This window comes from Borostomias antarcticus (assembly GCF_949987555.1).
Source record: "Borostomias antarcticus genome assembly, chromosome: 17".
Classification (NCBI taxonomy): Eukaryota; Metazoa; Chordata; class Actinopteri; order Stomiiformes; family Stomiidae; genus Borostomias; species Borostomias antarcticus.
The window spans coordinates 9,962,855-9,987,920 of NC_140250.1; the positions used below are offsets into that span (position 1 = coordinate 9,962,855).

The 25,066-nt window shown below is 42.7% G+C and overlaps 1 protein-coding gene across 1 annotated transcript in view; it reads left to right on the forward strand.

Moving 5' to 3' along the window:
• The window catches only part of LOC311320254 (phospholipid-transporting ATPase ABCA1), a gene marked incomplete at both ends in the record, with an annotated part of 445,813 nt that extends 423,112 nt beyond the window's left edge, over window positions 1–22,701 (forward strand). Inside the window, one exon of the mRNA XM_084451987.1 lies at window positions 22,573–22,701. Coding sequence (XP_084308113.1) covers window positions 22,573–22,701 — 129 coding nt within the window. The remainder of the gene's footprint in view (window positions 1–22,572) is intronic.
• Between the last annotated feature and the right edge of the window lie 2,365 nt (window positions 22,702–25,066).

Genomic DNA, 25,066 nt, shown 5'->3' on the forward strand with positions numbered 1-25,066 from the left:
GAATCCTGAGAAAATGCTGAACATATATGATATGTCCGTGTAGCTTAAATGCTGTAGGCATGGCGACGAGTTAGAAAAAGGGTAAAAATGCAAAATTAGCAGCTCAAAAGGTAGTGTGGGCCCATACGTTTCAATTGAGAGCGCAGTTGCCGAACAAATCGTCATACAGCGAAAACTATAAGTCACACGGCTTAGATACTTACATTGTACGAATCAGCACAGTTATGGGAACGTTTCAATATATAATATGTGTATGAGCTGTTAAAACTGTAGGTAAAGCGACAAGTTAGAAAAAGAGTAAAAATGCAAAATTAGCAGCTCAAAAGCTAGAGTGCGTTGCCATACGTTTCAATGAGGAGCGCAGTTGCCGAACAAATCGTCATACAGCGAAAACTATAAGTCACACTGCTTAGATACTTACATTGTACGAATCAGCACAGTTGTGTGAATGTTTTGATGTATAATATGTGTGTGAGCTTTCAAAACTGTAGGAGTGCCAGCAGTTTACAAAATGTGTGAATAATTTCAAAGCAACTGCTGCCACCACTCTAAAAACATAAAGTTTCTGAACATTCCAAAAGCAGTTTCAAGCAGTTTCAATGGGACAAAAAATTGTTTTAAAAGTTAAATTTCTAAAAAACTATAAAAAATATCAAAAATCTGAATGGATCCGTTCAAGAGCTGAACGTCATGAACATTTTAAAGTTTGAATGAGGTTTCTAGCACAAAGTATGAAGAACTAGTTAAGGTTCAAAAAAGCGGGGAGAATAATAATAAGAAAGAAAGAAAGAAAGAAAGAAAGAAAGAAAGAAAGAAATAAAGAAATAAAGAAAGAAATAGTGGGAATATCACAAGTTGGGCTAGCTTCTGCAAGCTAGCCCACCTAATAAGAAAGAAAGAAAGAAAGAAAGAAAGAAAGAAAGAAAGAAAGAAAGAAAGAAAGAAAGAAAGAAAGAAAGAAATAGTGGGAATATCACAAGTTGGGCTAGCTTCTGCAAGCTAGCCCACCTAATAAGAAAGAAAGAAAGAAAGAAAGAAATAGTGGGAATATCACAAGTTGGGCTAGCTTCTGCAAGCTAGCACACCTAATAAAATTTTACTTACTTACTTATTTACTATATGCAGACTGCGTGCCAGTCTGTTCATCTGGAAATAGTCATGGATTTGTACAAAAACACACTTTTCCATGATTTTGCAGAAGACTGGTAAAATGCTTATATATCTGGAGTTTCCCTCATTGAAAACTGATTTGGTGTCATTTGGTAAAGGAGTAACCTTTCTTCGCCTTCCATATCTTTGGACATAGTCCCTCTTGTAAACATATATTAATAATATGACAGACAGGAATAGATATGATGCTAGCAGTCATTTTCAATAATTTGCTATCGATGTTATCTGTGCCAGCTGACTTACTTCCAGGAAGAGTATGGAGTAGACTTTCAATCTCCCTAACTTCAACCTGTTTAAAATCAAATTTACACCATTTGACTTTCATTATGGTGTTCTTAATGATGTCTTTTGATTTAGTGTTGTTTGCGTTGTGCATACCCTCCCTGAGCTTGGTTATCTTACCCACATAAAAGTCATTAAAATGGTTAGCAATATCACATGGTTTGGTTAGTACATTTCCATTTGATTCAACTACAGGTGTAGAGACATTGGACTTAAAATACTCCCTCTTTTTCACCTTGTTCAACTTTGTAACATGTTTCATAAAGAACAGTACTTTTTCCTATCGTCAACAAAACTGGAACTCACTGAAACTTTTTTAGCTAAATCTCTCTCCTTCATCAACATTCTTAAGCTTCTATCTATCCATGGGGCAGACTTGTTTTTGACTGTGAACTTTTTTAAAGGTGCATGTTTATATGCTACACACATGTATCTCAACATAAATAAATCCAGTCCAGCCTCAGGGTCATCCTCACTACAAACCTCGTTCCAGTTTATACCTGACATTTAATTAATAAAACCTTCTAAATTAAAATTCTTATATGACCGTGAGACAATGATTTTAGCTTTAGGCTTGGGAACCTTTGTTGTTCTCGTGACTGCTATAATGTTGTGGTCACTAAAACCTACAGGAACCGAGACTGCCTTGGAGCATTGGCCTGGTGCATTCGTGTAAATATGTGACAGCGGCTGGTGATTTGGTCCGCAACTCGGCAAACCCCGAAATGTGCAAGGGGGCAAAATAAATAAAAAAAACTTTTTTTTTCGGGGGTTTTTGTATTACCAAAGTTGAAGTTGTGAAGAACCCACTTACTATAACAGACAACAGTTTTAGGTTCACGAAATACGTATAATTAGTCTGCAAATTAAGCTCGTTTTTAGCTGATTTCGAGTCGGGTTTGGGGGCGGGCAGATCGATTAGCATGATTTGGTTTCATTGGCTATTGCTTCCGGGTTCTCCGCCTCCCACCCTTCCCCAACACGCCGGCTTTGTTTACATTCAGTCCCAAGTTTAACCATGGATGCTACAGCTTTTGCTAAAGAGAAGACGGAGATGGCATCCAGGACATGGAAAGAGTTTTAAGAGCAGCTAAAACTCCAGCAGAACAGGACTCGTTCGTACACAGAGTTTTATTCTTGATGACCTGTGATACAGAGATGACTGTATCAACAAAGCAAGTTGCTACCAAGCGAAAGTTCCAGATTCACACCACTGTTGTCTGCCGCCAAGCATTCTGCTTTGCTTTGGGGTAAGCTGATCTTTATACTATCTGTGCTGTGTACATTAAATTAACTTTAGTCGTTTAGCAGTAGCTCCTTTCTAAGTGACTAAGTCTAGCTAGCATAACAAAGGCACTAGCACTAACTAACTAAGGCTAGCTAGCTGACGTTAGCTAACATGCTAGTTAGCTGAGCTGTCCCTTCGTTCCTAAACTAGCCAGCTGCCTAGCACAGGGACATGGCTATAGCTAGTGAGCTATCCCTTTGTTCCTAAACTAGCCAGCAAGGCAGCTAATATCTAGCCAGCTGCCTAGCACAGGGACATGGCTATAGTTAGTGAGCTAGCCCTTTGTTCCTAAACTAGCCAGCGAGGCAGCTAATATCTAGCTAGGTAGCTATATTATAGAGAGAAACAGAATGAGAGAGCATGAGAGGTATGGTAGTCTGACACCTTTGTTTTTTGTTTTGGTTACAGGATGAGCAAAAAGTGAGGATTTGCAGCTCTCCCTTGGCCCCTCCATATCAGCCAGCAAGAAGATCACTATGAACTACAGCATTTTTTTTTTTGCACAACAGGTGAGAATACGTTCATCCTATCATGCATTAGCTAGTCTATTTAATCAACACACTCTGGTACTATTTCATCTATTTGGAGTGCAAGTACTGTGGGCAATAGTTTAATGTACTTTCTTCCTTCTATTCTATTGCAGTTTTGATGCTGAGAGACCTGGCATGGTTGTGGCCAGAGAACACCGTGATGCACCGGCAGTCGAGTTTCAGCTGCTGCGCAAGCCTGATGTCCTGCCCCCCAGAGAAGGTCTTCTTGTGCAAGCCCCACCCGGACTGGACATGGCCAGACAGACGTATCTCTTTGACAAGATCAGAGAGTTCTGTTCTGATGAGGGACGAGACGTCACATGTCCCCCACCAAACTCCACAGCAGCTCAGAACAAGACTGTCCGCTTGTAGATTCACTGCAGATCATCAGGACGGACAGCACTGCAGGAGAAAGGCCACAGCCTTTTCCTGTTTGTATACTGAAGCGTTACTTGTTCTCTTGCACAGACTTGCCCACACTTGCACAGACTGCATTGTCAGAATATTGAATACTGAGCTGAGAACTGTTGTTATTACCTTGAGTATTGAGCTGGGGACTGTTATTACTTTGTTGTACACTTGATCACAATGAACACTATGCACCTTGTCTATAAAACAGACAACTGACTGTACACTTTAACACTTAGACTGTTGCCTTTTTTTGTACACTTTACTACTTATGCTTGTACTTTATATCATGTATGTGACAATAAAGAACGTTAAATTTGAACTTCATCTTATATTGTGTTGTGAATGCAGTTAAGAACAAGATTAATACTGACTCAAAGAGTGTGGGTTCATCAGTGAGAGAGCACCCCACTTGGCAGCCACTCTCAGTTAATACCCCAAGTTGACAGCCACTCTGACAGATAATGACAGATCGTCCGGTGGGGGAGTGGCTGGGGGTGGGGTTACCAGGCTATTGTTCACGCCCATTACCTGGCAGTCAGAGGTGTGAAAATGTTGGAGAACTTTGGAGGAGGAATTCTCAGCTATGCATATCTTCTTCAACTATGTTCAGATTTCAATGTATGAGACCTCATTTGAAAGCTTACAATCTGCACTTTCATAATATGTAAAAAAATGAAAAATGACCTTTGCATTTGCATTTGAGGACCAAATTACCAGCGGCGGTAGATGAGATGCTCCCATCCTTGCCTATACTTATCCTAGTTGGACGATTGACAATTTTGGATAGATTACATGCATTCAATATAGATAGAACCTTATTCTTATTTGGATCTGACTGTTCCAACCAATCAACATTCATATCCCCAAGTAAGAAGATTTCTCTATTCTCATCCGATATCCTGTTGAACATATCACATAAATCATTAACATATGCAGCATCTGCACTGGGAGGTCTGTAGAAACAGCATACTAGAATTGGTTTAAGATGGGGTAGGTAGACCTGCACACATTTCTGGCCCCCGGGTGATACTGTTTTTTTGCTTCCCTCTGGAATATGTAGAGGTGGGACGTATGCCCACCTCACTTGTTCTCTGTAAAGCGCATTGTGTTGCCTCTGGGTATGAAATGCGCTATAGAAAATAAAGCTTTGATTGATTGATGGATTGATATAGCTTCCATGTTATCCTTCATCAGATAATTTCTAATTTTGACAGGTAATTGATTCTGAACATATAACGCCACGCCCCCGCCAAACACATTTCTGTCTTTTCTAAAAATAGAAAAGCCTTCAATAGTTACAGCGGAATCAGAGAATGAGTTATCAAGGTGAGTTTCAGATACAGCAAAGATGTTAATCTCATTAACTTTGGCTGTACATTCTAGTTCGTAACACTAATTTCGCAGGCTGCATACATTGACATGAGCTACCACCAAACCCTTTTGCAGGCCTAACTTAATGCAGGAAGCATCGGTAGGCCTACCAGTCATGAAATAAAAAGACTAATCATGAAATAAGTTCATGCACCTTGACATTAAAATAACCAGGGTGTGATGCTGGAGTCTGAAAAGTTGGTTGTTGATGTACAGTCTGTTGACTACCAGGGCGACGTGTCTGCTTTGGCTTCGATGTTCTTTCATGATAGAGATAAGTACTTTACGCCTGTCATTTATTTCAGGAGGGAATTGGTTGTTCATGCCAAAGGTGGTGTTCTCAGCTCTCTGCCCATCCCCTTGACAAGCTCCTTATGCTTATAGTGTTCGAAACGAGCCACAATTGCACGGGGTCTGTCCTTTGAGGGTCTTCCCATTCTATGCACCCGAGAGAATGTGATACCCTGAACAGTTGCCGTAGGCAGGCTAAGCTGGTCTGACATAAACTCCCTAAGACTGTTTCACAGTCCTTGCCCTCCTTCTCTGGTAACCCAGTAAACACAATGGACCTCATTCCTGAACGCAGTTAAGAAGAAGTTAAGAAGAAATTTCTTCTTAACTCCACTTACGAAGTTCCCGGGACAATTCTGGCATTCCTGAATGGTTTCTTATCTAGGATTTGTTCTTATCTAAGAACAGGATTTAAGAACACGGAAATGCAGTCGTAGGTAGGCCAGATTGAAGTGCGCCCGTTCAATCGGATAATGTATGGAGGAGTTATGAGGACTTCGTGTTTTATGGCGAAATGTCAAAATTTGGCGGGGCGCCACGGCAAGGGTGTTTGGTGAAAACTAATTTTTTTTGATAACTTTTGATCACAAAGGTCTTAAGATGAAGCTGACCCGATATGAAGTTGATCGGATGAAATCTGTAGGAGGAGTTCGTCGAAGTACGAGGCATGGAAATGGTCAAAACAAGGACAAAATGGCACATTAAGAGCAAAATGGCGGACTTCCTGTTGCATGTTGGGTATAGCTCCAAGAGACATTTAAGTGTGGCTCGATGAAATACATATGCCCACCGAATTTCGTTAGCCTACATCAAACTGAAAGGTGGGGCTTGCCATTTTACATTTTCCAGGGGGCGCTCTTGAGCCGTTTTGCCACGCCCATTTCCGTCACCCATGAAATATCAAATATTTCACCGGAACTGACGTATCTGCAAAGTTTCATCCGTTTTCATCAATGTTTAGGCCGCCAAAAAGGCATTTGTTTGGGGAGAAGAAGGAGAAGGAGAATAATAATAACTAGGGCTGCGAGCAGCATTGAGCGGGCCCTCGCACCCCACGCATGTCGGGGTGCGGCGCCATTAAAGGCTGTGCTATTTCGGTGTCCTGTACTGAGAGAACCTTCCATTCACCAGTAGGTGGCGCTCTAACCGTGACTCAATACTGATGCATAAATGTGTTCAGGACGGTACCTTGATGAAGTGTGAGAAATGTTGTGTAAATCGGACAATGTATGTAGGAGTTATGATGACTTCCTGCTTGACCTGTAGGCGGCGCTATAAGTATGACTCAATACTGACTTACTGATGTGTTCAGGACGTGACCTTCATCAACCCTGAGCAATTTGGAGTAAATCGGATAACGTATGTAGGAGTTATGAGTACTTCCTGTTTCACCAGTAGGTGGCGCTGTAAGTGTGACTCAATATCGACGCATAGATGTGTTCAGAGGGTGACCTTCATGAAGCGTCAGCAATTTGGTGCAAATCGAATGATGTATGCAGGTGTTATGAGGACTTCCTGTTTCACCAATAGGTGGCGCTATAAGTATGACGCAATACTGACACATAGATGTGTTCAGGACAGAACCTTCATGAAGCGTGAGATATATCGGACGAATTGGATAATGTATGGAGGAGTTATGAGGACTTCCTGTTTCACCAATAGGTGGCGCTATACGTATGACGCAATACTGACACAAAGATGTGTTCAGGACAGAACCGTCATGAAGCGTGAGATATATGGGACAAATTGGATAATGTATGTAGGAGTTATGAGCACTTCCTGTTTTACCAATAGGTGGCGCTATAAGTATGACGCAATACTGACACATAGATGTGTTCAGGACAGAACCTTCATGAAGCGTGAGATATATCGGACGAATTGGATAATGTATGGAGGAGTTATGAGGACTTCCTGTTTCACCAGTAGGTGGCGCTGTAAGTGTGACTCAATACCGACGCATAGATGTGTTCAGAAGGTGACCTTCATGAAGCGTCAGCAATTTGGTGCAAATCGGATGATGTATGCAGGAGTTATGAGGACTTCCTGTTTCACCAATAGGTGGCGCTATAAGTATGATGCAAAACATTCACATAGATGTGTTCAGGACAGAACCGTCATGAAGCGTGAGATATATCGGACAAATTGGATAATGTATGGAGGAGTTATGAGGACTTCCTGTTTCACCAATAGGTGGCGCTATAAGTATGACGCAATACTGACACATAGATGTGTTCAGGACAGAACCGTCATGAAGCGTGAGATATATCGGACAAATTAGATAATGTATGGAGGAGTTATGAGGACTTCGTGTTTTATGGCGAAATGTAAAACTTTGGCGGGGCGCCACGGCAAGGGTGTTTGGTGAAAACTCAATTTTGTTGATAACTTTTGATCACAAAGGTCTTAAGATGAAGCTGACCCGATATGAAGTTGATTGGATGAAATCTGTAGGAGGAGTTCGTCGAAGTACGAGGCATGGAAATGGTCAAATCAAGGACAAAATGGCACATTAAGAGCAAAATGGCGGACTTCCTGTTGCATATTGGGTATAGGTCCAAGAGACATTTTAGTGTGTCTCGATGAACTACATATGCCCACCGAATTTCGTTCGTCTACATCAAACTGAAAGGTGGGGCTCGCCATTTTAAATTTTCCAGGGGGCGCTCTTGAGCCGTTTTGCCACGCCCATTTCCGTCACCAATGAAATATCCGTTTTTCACCGGGACTGATGTATCTGCAAAGTTTCATCCGTTTTCATCGATGTTTAGGCCGCCAAAAAGGCATTTGTTTGGGGAGAAGAAGAAGAAGAAGGAGAAGGTAGGAGAATAATAATCCTTCGAAATACAATAGGGCCTCGCACCGCCAGTGCTCGGGCCCTAATAATCCTTCGAAATTCAATAGGGCCTCGCACCGCCAGTGCTCGGGCCCTAATAATCCTTCGAAATACAATAGGGCCTCGCACCGCCAGTGCTCGGGCCCTAATAATCCTTCGAAATTCAATAGGGCCTCGCACCGCCAGTGCTCGGGCCCTAACTAGTGCTGCGAGCAGCAGTGAGCGGGCCCTCGCACCCCACGCGTGTCGGGGTGCTGCGCCGTTAAAGGCTGTGCTATTTCGGTGTGCAGTACTGAGAGAAACTTCCTGTCACCAGTAGGTGGCGCTCTAGGCGTGACTCAATACCGATGCATAGTTGTGTTCAGGACAGTACCTTGATGAAGCCTGAGAAATGTTGAGTAAATCGGACAATGCATGTAGGAGTTATGATGACTTCCTGCTTGACCTGTAGGCGGCGCTATAAGTAGGACTCAATACTGATCTACAGATGTGTTCAGGACGCGACCTTCATCAAGCGTGAGCGATTTGGAGTAAATCGGATAATGTATGTAGGAGTTATGAGGACTTCGTGTTTCACCATTAGGTGGCGCTGTAGGTATGACGCAATACTGACTTACAGATGTGTTCAAGATGTGACCGTCATCAAGCATGAGCAATTTGGAGCAAATCGGATAACGTATGTAGGAGTTATGAGTACTTCCTGTTTCACCAGTAGGTGGCGCTGTAAGTGTGACTCAATACCGATGCATAGATGTGTTCAGAAGGTGACCTTCATGAAGCGTCAGCAATTTGGTGTAAATCGGATGATGTATGCAGGAGTTATGAGGACTTCCTGTTTCACCAATAGGTGGCGCTATAAGTATGACGCAATACTGACACAAAGATGTGTTCAGGACAGAACCGTCATGAAGCGTGAGATATATCGGACAAATTGGATAATGTATGTAGGAGTTATGAGGACTTCCTGTTTCACCAATAGGTGGCGCTATAAGTATGACGCAATACTGACACATAGATGTGTTCAGGACAGAACCTTCATGAAGCGTGAGATATATCGGACAAATCGGATAATGTATGGAGGAGTTATGAGGACTTCCTGTTTCACCAATAGGTGGCGCTATAAGTATGACGCAATACTGACACATAGATGTGTTCAGGACAGAACTGTCATGATGCGTGAGATATATCGGACAAATTGTATAATGTATGGAGGAGTTATCAGGACTTCGTGTTTTATGGCAAAATGTCAAACTTTGGCGGGGCGCCACGGCAAGGGTGTTTGGTGAAAACTCAATTTTTTTGATAACTTTTGATCACAAAGGTCTTAAGATGAAGCTGACCCGATATGAAGTTGATCGGATGGAATCTGTAGGAGGAGTTCGTCGAAGTACGAGGCATGGAAATGGTCAAAACAAGGACAAAATGGCACATTAAAAGCAAAATGGCGGACTTCCTGTTGCATGTTGGGTATAGCTCCAAGAGACATTTTAGTGTGGCTCGATGAAATACATATGCCCACCGAATTTCGTTCGCCTACATCAAACTGAAAGGTGGGGCTCGCCATTTTAAACTTTCCAGGGGGCGCTCTTGAGCCGTTTTGCCACGCCCATTTCCGTCACCAATGAAATATCCGATTTTCACCGGGACTGATGTATCTGCCAAGTTTCATCCGTTTTCATCGATGTTTAGGCCGCCAAAAAGGCATTTGTTTGGGGAGAAGAAGAAGGAGAACTATGGCTGCGAGCAGCAGTGAGCGGGCCCTCGCACCCCACGCGTGTCGGGATTTGGCGCCGTTAAAGGGTGTGCTATTTCGGTGTGCAGCACTGAGAGAAACTTCCTGTCACCAGTAGGTGGCGCTCTAAGCGTGACTCAATACCGAAGCATAGATGTGTTCAGGAGGGTACCTTGATGAAGCGTGAGAAATGTTGAGTAAATCGGATAACGTATGTAGGAGTTATGAGTACTTCCTGTTTGACCAGTAGGTGGCGCTGTAGGTATGACGCAATACTGACTTACAGAAGTGTTCAAGATGTGACCTTCAATACCGATGCACAGATGTGTTCAGAAGGTGACCTTCATGAAGCGTCAGCAATTTGGTGTAAATCGGATGATGTATGCAGGAGTTATGAGGACTTCCTGTTTCACCAATAGGTGGCGCTATAAGTATGACGCAATACTGACACAAAGATGTGTTCAGGACAGAACCGTCATGAAGCGTGAGATATATCGGACAAATTGGATAATGTATGTAGGAGTTATGAGGACTTCCTGTTTCACCAATAGGTGGCGCTATAAGTATGACGCAATACTGACACATAGATGTGTTCAGGACAGAACCTTCATGAAGCGTGAGATATATCGGACAAATCGGATAATGTATGGAGGAGTTATGAGGACTTCCTGTTTCACCAATAGGTGGCGCTATAAGTATGACGCAATACTGACACATAAATGTGTTCAGGACAGAACCGTCATGAAGCGTGAGATATATCAGACAAATTGGATAATGTATGTAGTAGTTATGAGGACTTCCTGTTTCACCAATAGGTGGCGCTATAAGTATGACGCAATACTGACACATAGATGTGTTCAGGACAGAACCGTCATGAAGCGTGAGATATATCGGACAAATTGGATAATGTATGGAGGAGTTATGAGGACTTCCTGTTTCACCAATAGGTGGCGCTATAAGTATGACGCAATACTGACACATAGATGTGTTCAGGACAGAACCGTCATGAAGCGTGAGATATATCGGACAAATTGGATAATGTATGGAGGAGTTATGAGGACTTCCTGTTTCACCAATAGGTGGCGCTATAAGTATGACGCAATACTGACACATAGATGTGTTCAGGACAGAACCGTCATGAAGCGTGAGATATATCGGACAAATTGGATAATGTATGGAGGAGTTATGAGGACTTCCTGTTTCACCAATAGGTGGCGCTATAAGTATGACGCAATACTGACACATAGATGTGTTCAGGACAGAACCGTAATGAAGCGTGAGATATATCGGACAAAGTGGATAATGTATGGAGGAGTTATGAGGACTTCCTGTTTCACCAATAGGTGGCGCTATAAGTATGACGCAATACTGACACATAGATGTGTTCAGGACAGAACCGTCATGAAGCGTGAGATATATCGGACAAATTGGATAATGTATGGAGGAGTTATGAGGACTTCGTGTTTTATGGCGAAATGTCAAACTTTGGCAGGGTGCCACGGCAAGGGTGTTTGGTGAAAACTCAATTTTTTTGATAACTTTTGATCACAAAGGTCTTAAGATGAAGCTGACCCGATATGAAGTTGATCGGATGAAATCTGTAGGAGGAGTTCGTCGAAGTACGAGGCATGGAAATGGTCAAAACAAGGACAAAATGGCACATTAAGAGCAAAATGGCGGACTTCCTGTTGCATGTTGGGTATAGCTCCAAGAGACATTTAAGTGTGGCTCGATGAAATACATATGCCCACCGAATTTCGTTAGCCTACATCAAACTGAAAGGTGGGGCTCGCCATTTTAAACTTTCCAGGGGGCGCTCTTGTGCCGTTTTGCCACGCCCATTTCCGTCACCCATGAATTATCAAATTTTTCACCGGGACTGACGTATCTGCAAAGTTTCATCCGTTTTCATCGATGTTCAGGCGGCCTAAAAGGCATTTGTTTGGAGTAAAGGAGAAGGAGAAGGAGAAGAAGGAGAAGAATAACTAGGGCTGCGAGCAGCAGTGAGCGGGCCCTCGCACCCCACGCGCGTCGCGGTGCGGCGCCGTTAAAGGCTGTGCTATTTCGGTGTCCAGTACTGAGAGAAACTTCCTGTCACCAGTAGGTGGCGCTCTAAGCGTGACTCAATACCGAAGCATAGATGTGTTCAGGACGGTACCTTGATGAAGCGTGAGAAATGTTGAGTAAATCGGATAATGTATGTAGGAGTTAGGACTTCCTGTTTCACCAGTAGGTGGCGCTGTAGGTATGACGCAATACTGACTTACAGAAGTGTTCAAGATGCGACCTTCATCAAGCATGAGCAATTTGGAGTAAATCGGATAACATATGTAGGAGTTATGAGTACTTCCTGTTTCACCAGTAGGTGGCGCTGTAAGTGTGACTCAATACCGACGCATAGATGCGTTCAGAAGGTGACCTTCATGAAGCGTCAGCAATTTGGTGCAAATCGGATGATGTATGCAGGAGTTATGAGGACTTCCTGTTTCACCAATAGGTGGCGCTATAAGTATGACGCAATACTGACCCAAAGATGTGTTCAGGACAGAACCGTCATGAAGCGTGAGATATATCGGACAAATTGGATAATGTATGGAGGAGTTATGAGGACTTCCTGTTTCACCAATAGGTGGCGCTATAAGTATGACGCAATACTGACACATAGATGTGTTCAGGACAGAACCGTCATGAAGCGTGAGATATATCGGACAAATTGGATAATGTATGGAGGAGTTATGAGGACTTCCTGTTTCACCAATAGGTGGCGCTATAAGTATGACGCAATACTGACACATAGATGTGTTCAGGACAGAACCGTCATGAAGCGTGAGATATATCGGACAAATTGGATAATGTATGGAGGAGTTATGAGGACTTCGTGTTTTATGGCGAAATGTCAAACTTTGGCAGGGCGCCACGGCAAGGGTGTTTGGTGAAAACTCAATTTTTTTGATAACTTTTGATCACAAAGGTCTTAAGATGAAGCTGACCCGATATGAAGTTGATCGGATGAAATCTGTAGGAGGAGTTCGTCGAAGTACGAGGCATGGAAATGGTCAAAACAAGGACAAAATGGCACATTAAGAGCAAAATGGCGGACTTCCTGTTGCATGTTGGGTATAGCTCCAAGAGACATTTAAGTGTGGCTCGATGAAATACATATGCACACCGAATTTCGTTAGCCTACATCAAAATTGAAAGGTGGGGCTCGCCATTTTAAACTTTCCAGGGGGCGCTCTTGTGCCGTTTTGCCACGCCCATTTCCGTCACCCATGAATTATCAAATTTTTCACCGGGACTGACGTATCTGCAAAGTTTCATCCGTTTTCATCGATGTTCAGGCGGCCTAAAAGGCATTTGTTTGGAGTAAAGGAGAAGGAGAAGGAGAAGAAGGAGAAGAATAACTAGGGCTGCGAGCAGCAGTGAGCGGGCCCTCGCACCCCACGCGCGTCGCGGTGCGGCGCCGTTAAAGGCTGTGCTATTTCGGTGTCCAGTACTGAGAGAAACTTCCTGTCACCAGTAGGTGGCGCTCTAAGCGTGACTCAATACCGAAGCATAGATGTGTTCAGGACGGTACCTTGATGAAGCGTGAGAAATGTTGAGTAAATCGGATAATGTATGTAGGAGTTAGGACTTCCTGTTTCACCAGTAGGTGGCGCTGTAGGTATGACGCAATACTGACTTACAGAAGTGTTCAAGATGCGACCTTCATCAAGCATGAGCAATTTGGAGTAAATCGGATAACATATGTAGGAGTTATGAGTACTTCCTGTTTCACCAGTAGGTGGCGCTGTAAGTGTGACTCAATACCGACGCATAGATGCGTTCAGAAGGTGACCTTCATGAAGCGTCAGCAATTTGGTGCAAATCGGATGATGTATGCAGGAGTTATGAGGACTTCCTGTTTCACCAATAGGTGGCGCTGTAAGTATGACGCAATACTGACCCAAAGATGTGTTCAGGACAGAACCGTCATGAAGCGTGAGATATATCGGACAAATTGGATAATGTATGGAGGAGTAATGAGGACTTCCTGTTTCACCAATAGGTGGCGCTATAAGTATGACGCAATACTGACACATAGATGTGTTCAGGACAGAACCGTCATGAAGCGTGAGAGATATCGGACTAATTGGATAATGTATGGAGGAGTTATGAGGACTTCGTGTTTTATGGCGAAATGTCACACTTTGGCGGGGCGCCAAGGCAAGGGTGTTTGGTGAAAACTCAATTTTTTGATAACTTTTGATCACAAAGGTCTTAAGATGAAGCTGACCGAATAGGAAGTTGATCGGATGAAATCTGCAGGAGGAGTTCGTTAAAGTACGAGGCATGGAAATGGTAAAAACAAGGGTAAAATGGAACATTAAGAGCAAAATGGCGGACTTCCTGTTGCATGTTGGGTATAGCTCCAAGAGACATTTTAGTGTGTCTCGATGAAATACATATGCCCTCTGAATTTCGTTCGCCTACATCAAACTGAAAGGTGGGGCTCGCCATTTAAAATTTTCCAGGGGGCGCTCTTGAGCCGTTTTGCCACGCCTATTTCCGTCACCCATGAATTATCAAATTTTTCACCGGGACTGATGTATCTGCAAAGTTTAATCCATTTTCATCGATGTTTAGGCCGTCAAAAAGGCATTTGTTTTGGAAGAAGAAGGTAGGAGAAGGTAGAATAATAATCCTTCGAGTTTCAATAGGGCCTCGCACCGCCAGTGCTCGGGCCCTAATAATCCTTCGAGTTTCAATAGGGCCTCGCACCGCCAGTGCTCGGGCCCTAATAATAATCCTTCGAGTTTCAATAGGGCCTCGCACCGCCAGTGCTCGGGCCCTAATTAAAGCTGCAAGCAGCGTTGTGGGGGCCAAGCTGACCACGCAAAAGATGAAGCAAATACGACTGATGTTTTGAAGGCTTTAGAGATATGTTTGTCGGACTGCAACTACACTGCAGACTTGGTAAACACAGCAAACGTTATAACCACTGCAAACCTCAACCACTGCAAACTATGAAAATCATTCAGCTCAATAAAACAAGAAAAGTAGGCTAGTCTAATACTCAACACTCGTGGGCAGCGGATGAGAGCTAAAGTCTTTCCCACACCCGTGTGGCCAGCCCGTTCGTGGAAATTCTGCCACACCTTCTCTTTCAAGGCTGTAGGGAGGACGAGCTGAAAGATGGAGTTTGCAGTGTTGGGGTCCCTCACACACTGATGCAAGACTCCCTCCCACAGAGTCAGCCTCCATCTCTCCTTAAGGATCTGCCGAGTGTCACGTTGCAGGGCGATCCTTTCTGTTGCACTGGGCGGTTTCCCTGTCTGCAAGGATAACAGCATGTGGCGAATCATGTCATCTTTTTGCTGGGCGTCCTTCCATTCTCCAGGGGGTTCGGCCCAGCTGCACTTCTTCTAGGTGAACTTGGACAGGAGAGTTAAGCATTTCTGGGCATGGGTTTTCCACCCCGGTCAGAAAAGTCTTCAGGGCCAGGATCTCCTCCTCTTCACCATCCTCTCCTCCAACCACAGGTACACGAGATAGGGCATCAGCATTAACATTGGTTTTGTCAGGCTGGAACTTGATGTTGAAGTGGTAGTTGTAGAGTCTGGCTGCCCACTGTTGCTCCAAGCTTCTCAGGTTCACCTCCTGTAAGTTTGCGAGAATGTTGTTGTCAGTGAACACTACAAAATGGGAGCCTAGAGTGGAATTTCTTGCTGCACCAGCGAAAGACGGCCTACCTTCTGATAGCAATGAAGGTAAACAGGAGTCTGGCCAGTGTTCTTCACTTCTTCACTTGTACCTTCCCATTCAGACAAACTAGACTCCATTGAATCTTCAAAACCTTCCCCTACTCCACAGAAGTCTACACCCACTCACTGCATTTCCTTTACCCACTTTGACTATTTGTACACGGCCATGAACATGGCAAACAATACGCAACCAAGTTCCGTCTGCTGCATTTTACACAAGAGGAGCGCATTATTGTAATATATGTGATTGTCTGTACTGTATGTGCTTGTGTCTATGTAATTGTGTCTATTGTATGTTATGTTCTCTGCTGTACTGTATGTCTGTGATTGTCTACTGTATGTGCTTCCGTCTGATTTTCTCTACTGTATGCAATTATCTATGTGATTGTCTTTACTGTATGAGCTTGTCTATGTGATTGTCTCTACTGTATGTGCTTGTCTGGATAATCGTCTCTACAACAAAACCCATGAATATGATGTACCGTACTGTAAGAGGCCTCCCCCACATGGCAAACATTTGTAATACACACATATTACTTACTCTAAACAATAGGCACACGAGTCCCTGGTCTGTGAGCCAAATTTCACAACTTTTAACTGGCAGGAGCGACCGACAATGATTCTGTTGTCTGCCATTGACTTCCACAGCAGCATAATTACAATAATTATAAGAATGCACTTTGGATGAACGGGAATCGAACCCTGAACTCGCTGCTTGCGAGACTGACCTGCAAGCAGGAATGTGGGGGCCAAGCAGTTTAACTGCAAGCCGACAAGGAATCAGCTAGACTGACGTGGTGACATGTTTGACAAGGGTCAAGGATGGGCCCGAGATTTTCGGAAGTCAGACATATGGTTGAACGGGATTCGATCTCTGTACCTGCTGCTTGCAAGGCCAACATGCTAACCACTGTGCTACGCCGGATGTTACAGATGTGAATCACCCTAGTCCACAAGGCATGTTAGCCTTCGCTAACCTATTAGCTGAATCCCAATCTGAGTCTGAGTCCTGAGCACTTAATTAATGTCAGCTGGAAGGGCCAGAGGGTGGAAGGGCCCTAAATTAAATGCTATTAAAGCATTTATGATACAACCCAAGTTCCTGTTTAGCGGCATTGTCGCCAAATGCAACTGGCTGTCACAAGCGAACGCATCCAAATCTCATATTGAACCTTTGTAGACTAGGATTGGTCTACAGATTATGTGTAGGCCTACCACGTTTCATGCAGATAGGAGGAAAATCTGACATGGGGTTGAACGAGATTTAAACTCAGTACCTGCTGCTTGCAAGGCCGACTTGCTATCCACTGTGCTACGCCTGATCTTGCAAAGGAGAATCGCCCTAGTCCACAAGGCATGTCAGCCGTTGCTTCCTCTCGATTGAGTGAGAGGGGTGGTGTCGTCATTTAAATTGGCACATGGCGAAAAGTATACATAGCAGAGCGTAACTATTTACTTCTATAGAATCCAGACAATCACACAAACATTTCGAGGTATAATATGTCCTTCTGTCTTCAAAAGTGTAGGAGAGGTGACGAGTTAGAAACACAACATTGATTCAGTCATTTGCTTCAAGTTAGAGCATGGCTCCATTGGTTTCAATGGAGGGGGGGAGTCATCATTCAAACTGTCACACGGCAAAAAATTATACATCAGAGAGCTTAGGTTTTTGGATTTTACAAATCCCAAGAGTCATGTGAACATTTTTATATATAATATGTGTATACGCTGTGCAAATTGGAAGAGGGGTGGCAGTTTAGAAAATGTGTGACATTTTTCCACTCTCCCCACTCTAAAATCTGTGAAATTTTGCAGAACACCAAAAGTGTAACTTGCATTCTGCAATCAAGAGAATGAAAAATAATGAAACCATGGTAAGTTTTGAACTCGGCTTGGCGCAAGGAATCCAATGATCCCTGAATCATTAAAATCGAACAAACTTCAAAACGGTTCAAAAGTTACAAGCATAAACGTGACTCCAACTTTGACACATTGGTGGCGCTAGAGTGCTCAACTTGTCAACATGTGACTTGGTTACAGAGGTCACGGGAGGGTCCCTAACCAGTCTGCTAAATGTGCTTTTGATACATTAAAGCATTTATGCGATATGTCTTAAATTCCTGTTTGGAGGCTTTGTCGCCAAATTCAATTGGCTGTCACAAGCAAACGCATTGGAATATCAACAATTCAAATCAATCCTTTGTAGACATTGGTCTCCAGATTATGTGTGTTAATTTTTTTGCAGATTGGTGAAAATCTATAGGAGGAGTAGCATTTTAAGTGTTTTTCACTAAATCCAAAATGGCAGACAATCCAATTTGCTTGAGCTTTGCTTGAGCCAAGGAATCATATGGCACCTTGATTTTGAAAATTGGACTTACGGGTCAAAAGTGGCGTGCATAAATGCATTGCCAACTTTGACATGTTGGTGGCGCTAGAGTGTAGGAGCTGAGGACATGGGTCTTGGTAAGAGGGGTCATGGGACTGTCCCGAATCAGTGTGCCAAATTTCATAACTTTCTACCATACAGTTCTATGGGCTGCTATAGACTCCAATGGCAGAAGAGTATAATAAAGAAAGAAAGAAAAAAGGATAATAATAAGAAAAGGTAGAAACATAATTCTGTCATTTTCTAGAGTGTGGATCCATTGTTTTCAATGGAGGGGGGGAGTCGTCGTTCCAACTGTCACACAGTGAAAAATATACATCGGAGAGCTTAGCTTTTTTGATTTTATGAATCCCAAGAGTTGTGTGAACGTTTTGATATATAATATGTGTATGAGCTGTGAGAATTGGAAGAGGGATGGCAGTTTAGAAAATGTGTGACTTTTTCCAAAATGCGCCTTTCACCACTCTGAAAGTGGTGAAATTGTGCAGAAGACAAAAAGTGTTCCTTGCATTCTGCAATCAAACTAATGAAGTAATAATGAAACCATTGGGTGTTTTGAACTCAGCATGAGCCAGGGAATCCATTGCTACCATAATTTTGAAGATTGGACATACAGTTAAAAAGTTACTGGCATAAACGCAACTCCAACTTTGACACGCTGGTGGCGCTAGAGTGCAAGAGATGTCAACATGAGGCTTGGTGACAGATGTCATGGGTGTGTACCAGATGAGTGTGCCAAATGTGGTTTTGATAGATTAAAACATTACTGAGATATGACCCCAGTTCCTGTTTTGTAGCTTTTCTGCCAATTTTGATTGGCTGTCACGAGCGAACGCAATGGACAATCAAAAATCCCTGTAAGATTTTTGTGGACATCGGTCTATTTTGTACTTTACACAAAGTACAAAATGGCGGGAAATCCAATATGGCAGACAATGACGTCATGAGGTGCGTTGAACCTGGCTTGAACCAAGGATTCCAAAGGTACCTTGTTTTTCAAAATCAGACTTACAGGTCAAAAGTTGCATGCATAAAAGCATTGCCAACTTTGACACGTTGGTGGCGCTAAAGGGTTCGAGCTGTGGACATGAGTCTTGGTGAGGAGACTCAGGGGACTGTCCTGAATGAGTGTGCCAATTTTCATAACTTTCTACCATATGCTTCTATGGGCTGCCATAGACTCCAATGGCAGAAGAATAATAATAAGAAAAGGTAGAAACTTAATGGTGCAAGGCTAGACTGACGTGGCGACATGTTTGACAAGGGTCAAGGATAGTTCAGAGAATTTCAAAAGTCAGACATATGGTGGAACGGGATTCGATCTCTGTACCTGCTGCTTGCAAAGCCGACATGCTAACCACTGTGCTACGCCGGATGTTGAGAAGGTAAATCACCCTAGACCACAAGGCATGTTAGCCTTTGCTAACCCTATTAGCTGAATCCCAATCTGAGTCTGAGTCCTGAGCACTTAATTAATGTCAGCTGGAAGGGTCGCTTCCTCTCGGTTGAGTGAGAGGGGGGGTGTCGTCGTTTAAATTGGCACACAGCGAAAAGTATATATAGCATAGCTCAACTATTTACTTCTTCAGAATCCAGACAATCATGCGAACATTTCCATGTATTATATGTCGTTCGGTCTTCAGAAGTGTAGGAGAGGTGACGAGTTAGAAACATTAACACTGATTCTGTCATTTTCTAGAGTGTGGATCCATTGTTTTCAATGGAGGGGGGGAGTCGTCGTTCCAACTGTCACACAGTGAAAAATATACATCGGAGGGCTTAGCTTTTTTGATTTTATGAATCCCAAGAGTCGTGTGAACGTTTTGATATATAAAATGTATATGAGCTGTGAGAATTGGAAGAGGGATGGCAGTTTAGAAAATTTGTGACTTTTTCCAAAATGCGCCTTTCACCACTCTGAAAGTGGTGAAATTGTGCAGAAGACAAAAGGTGTTCCTTGCATTCTGCAATCAAACAAATGAAGTAATAATGAAACCATGGGGTGTTTTGAACTCAGCATGAGCCAGGGAATCCATTGCTACCATCATTTTGAAGATTGGACATACAGTTAAAAAGTTACTGGCATAAACGCAACTCTAACTTTGACACGCTGGTGGCGCTAGAGTGCACGAGATGTCAACATGAGGCTTGGTGACAGATGTCATGGGTGTGTACCGGATGAGTGTGCTAAATGTGGTTCTGATAGATTAAAACATTACTGAGATATGACCCCAGTTCCTGTTTTGCAGCTTTTCTGCCAATTTTGATTGGCTGTCACGAGCGAACGCAATGGACAATCAGAAATCCCTGTAAGTTTTTTGTGGACATCGGTCTATAGATTGTGCATACTGCGTTTTGTGCAGATTGGTGAATAAACCTAGGAGGAGATACATTTTAAGTGTTTTACACAAAGTACAAAATGGCGGGAAATCCAATATGGCAGACAATGACGTCATGAGGTGCGTTGAACTCGGCTTGAACCAAGGATTCCAAAGGTACCTCGTTTTTCAAAATCAGACTTACAGGTCAAAAGTGACATGCATAAAAGCATTGCCAACTTTGACACGTTGGTGGCGCTAGAGGGTTCGAGCTGTGGACATGAGTCTTGGTGAGGAGACTCAGGGGACTGTCCTGAATGAGTGTGCCAATTTTCATAACTTTCTACCATATGCTTCTATGGGCTGCCATAGACTCCAATGGCAGAAGAATAATAATATGAAAAGGTAGAAACTTAATGGTGGCCTACGCAGCTGCGCTGCTTGGCCCCCAATAAGAAAAGGTACAAGAACAATGGGTGCCAGCGCTGCGCTGCTTGGCCCCCAATACTAAGAAAAGGTACAAGAACAATGGTGGCCTGCGCAGCTTCGCTGCTTGGCCCCCAATAAGAAAAGGTACAAGAACAATGGTGGCTTGCGCAGCTTCGCTGCTTGGCCCCCAATAATCCTTCGAATTTCAATAGGGCCTCGCACCGCCAGTGCTCGGGCCCTAATAATCCTTCGAGTTTCAATAGGGCCTCGCACCGCCAGTGCTCGGGCCCTAATAATAATCCTTCGAGTTTCAATAGGGCCTCGCACCGCCAGTGCTCGGGCCCTAATAATCCTTCGAAATTCAATAGGGCCTCGCACCGCCAGTGCTCGGGCCCTAATAATAATAATCCTTCGAGTTTCAATAGGGCCTCGCACCGCCAGTGCTCGGGCCCTAATAATCCTTCGAAATTCAATAGGGCCTCGCACGGCCAGTGCTCGGGCCCTAATTACAGCTGTTACGCAGTGATTAGCCGGGGCCAGGCAATTTCAGACAAGTTTAGGAGCAATAAGCGAGAGAATAGGAAGACAACAAGAAAGTTGACATTCCAATGTTGTTGCGCCTTCCGCCGCACTTTCCCTTGTTGCTTTCAAAGAGAAATGCACATCATTAGTCTCCAGCACATAGTATCTCAATTTTAAGGGAATTGTCTTTTAAATGGATCTAGAGCAGAAGGGTTCTCTTTCAAAGGTATCGCATACCAACTGTACCAGGCAGTACTACAGCTCCCCCTGACCAACGACACTTCCAATTAACGTTATCTGACACCCGGACATACTGGGAGAAATTTGTGAAACAATTCCTTTCTTCTGAAATAAAACATGATACGTGAAAAAGAAGTCCCAGGCTTTATCTTTAAACAGTGAGTTAGAGGAGCATATTTGATTCCACAAGAGAATCAGAAGAGGCTTGTGACTTTGTTTGAAAAGGAGAGAGGAGTGTAATAGTGGGGAAAGTTTATTTATTTATTATTCTCACTCCAATCTCTCTGTTCAATGTTCGGGCAAGCCCAAGAACGATAATACAAGAGTGTGCATTTTTCCCTTTAAGTCAGCAGTGTGTTTATGTGCGTTGTGTCCCATTAGTTTATAGGCTGTAACTGTTGAGAAATAGATACTTCATAGGCAGATGACTAATGGACCAGGCGGAGAAAGTAATAGTCCTATAAACCATTATTCAATGTTAGTAAAACAAAGTCAAGCCGTAAGTGCTTATCATTTGCTCTGGCGCTACTGGCCAGGAACATTTGAGACGTTGGCTCTTCAGGGACTTGTGATACAGTCTGGCACTATCCATTACCTCTCTTGTATACACAAAGTCACTTCATATATTTAATGAACAAGCAGTCGGAACATTGTATTTTCATCCTGTTTTTCTTTGTTGGTGCTTTTACGTGATGAATCAGTGCTTTTACCATTAAATACCACATTGTATGTCATACAGTAAGGGTCATCGGCATTACGACAATAAAGTGCAACGTTTAATAAGGGACTCTGTGTCCTGTTCTATTAGAAAGGGCAGAACTGAGAATTGGAGTTCTTTATTATCCTTTTCACTCTCATTCAAACCAAAGAGGAAAAAAACTGCAGAAATGACAATTGGTGCTTCAGCAAGTCTTTGACTAGCGTCTTCAGTCTGCTCCATTACTGTGTGAAGATATAGACCATCTACAGGTGTGTTACCCCTGATGAAGTTTGTCTGACTGTCTCCCCCTACTTCTCTCCAGGTGTTTGTCAACTTTGCGAGGCACCAGCATGATGAGGCTGGTCCTCAGGCCTACGACAACCCAGTGGACACGTCAGATGAGCTGCCAATGGAGCGCATGAAGGCCCCGCCCCCAGCAGAGAGCATCTGATGTCTGTCAGATCTCCCCCACTCTGTGTGAAATCAGACACAATTAAAATATACCTCAGGTTGGGGTCAATTTCATTTTAGTTTTGTTTAACTTTAAAAAAAGAAAAAAGGGTGCATTCAGTCATTCTCAGTAAATGTAAGCCGGTAAATGTAAAAAAAAATGTGGGGGGACAAACCAGTTGTGTTTTTGATAATGGATGTTTTAATTATGTAGTTTACACTTAATCAAGTGTTGTTTTATCTGACCACAAGCCTTTTTCTGTTTGTTTTATTATTTTAGATAAGTATAGCTGCTGCATTTCTCTTCTCAATTACAGAGAAAAACTCCTGATTGAGCATTCTACTTTGAGCAGTTCAAATCCGTTGAGTCGAGCACAGGGTCAGCCAGTATGACCAGCACCCCTGGATGTTATTAGCTAGCGTTGGGGTTAAATGCCTTGCTTTAGGGCACTGCCGTCCAGGCATCAGTTAAGATCCCACCTTGTCAAGTGGCCCAGCCCGGTCTTGAACCAGCGACCTTTCGGCTTCTGCTGGTGTGATGCTCTGACTAAGATCCAGTTTGTATTTTCTGGATTAAATGTGCCTTAAAGACAATATCCAACTCAGGGCCTCACATTTGTGATGAAGACATATTAACGTGTATTTTACGGTTTGCTTCAAATACTGTAGCTATGCTTATTATACTGATGTTCTGAAATAAATACTAGTGTATATTGTTCTTCTGACGATGAAATCCTCCAAAGCCCCCATCACTTTTCCAACATTACCTCACTTATTATTATTATTATTATTATTCACTAACTGTAGCACTTTCCTCCTAATGCAAATAACTGTTTAGTCTTGCATTAGCAAACTGTCATTTGTAGGCACCTCAGTGTCAGTGCATCGCTATCTTGTTCACTGTAAAGAATAATGAATCCTATTTGCTCAATGCCAAGACAGATGATTAAACATTTGCACAAACTGTAGCGCGGCTCAGAGTTTAATTTTGAAAAGCCTCCGCACTGTTTGTGTTTGGAGGATTCACTGGGAAGTTGGTTTGAGTGACTGGCGATACATTCAGCGACTCCTACCTTGACTGTGTCAGACGCGCAAGCAACTCACTCTTTATTTATTTTCTGTCACATTCGTGCCTTTCTTTGCTGCTGTTCTTTTAGGAGTTTTCAGCTGTAGGCTATCTTTGTTGTCACTCACATGTGACAAGCGCTTCAGATCTAATTGGGAACCCTGAGGAACTGCACACTGCTTCAGCGTGTCATTTGTTTTGGTAGAATGGTCTTTGCTCTGGCATATTAGATTGACAGGAAGTTAGACTTTTTGTGCAAATCTTCCCTCCCCTGCCTTCCCTTTCAGACCATTCAAGACTTTGAAAAGTGTTTCCTTTTTCTTTTGTGATTCAGACACATTTCCAGTCTTTTTTATTATCCATATTTTAGTTGTGAATACATCCTCTACATATTAATCCATACAAGTAGCATGTAAAAAGATTACATTTTACATATTCACCGTATGATTTTGCCTGATAGCAACATGAATAAAGGATGTGAAATTTGACAGTGTCATTACATTAAACTATCCTGTGGCCACACAAAGGTTTTGGTAACCCTTGGTAATAAACAATTTATAAAACATCTGTTTATAGTCTGTTAATCATTTACAAATCATTATTTATATAATTTATACATGACTAATCAACCAGTTTTAAATGACTTACTAATGATCTGTAAGATATTTTATAAGGTATGTGATAATGGTCTGCTCACCATTAATGGGACATTATGAATAACCTTCATAAATCATGCATTAGCTATGAATTCATCCACGTTAGCACATGTAGTAATACCACAGTTGATGCTTAAGGGGAGACACCCCAGGTGAATAGGAAAAAAAAAATCCTTAATAGGTATCACCATCAAACTCCCCCAGTTTGTTAGGTACGTTAAGGGGCATCTTTTTTGTATTACAAGTTTTCTGAAATCTTATGGATAAATATGCAAATTATGCATTGTATGCGCTAAATATGCGCTAATTCGCATAATTTCGGGACATCCATTTTTTTAACTGGTTCAAGCCAGATTCAAAATTCTTGTTTCATTTTGTTCACATATCCCTATTCAAAACTTTGTTCAAGGGGGATTTTTGATATATCTTTTATTCGCTTCAGAAATCATAAAATACTGTCAACAGTCATAAAAAGACCAATTTTCACCATGTTTTAGGGATAAACTGTTATATAAATCAGGCTATGAATGAAATTTTAAAAATCCCCCTTGGCCAAACCCTTCAGAATATGGATTGGAACAAAACTGGAAAGTAAGTGTGTATGTAGGTGCTACTCAAGTGGTGGTTTTGATGTCCCTAAGATG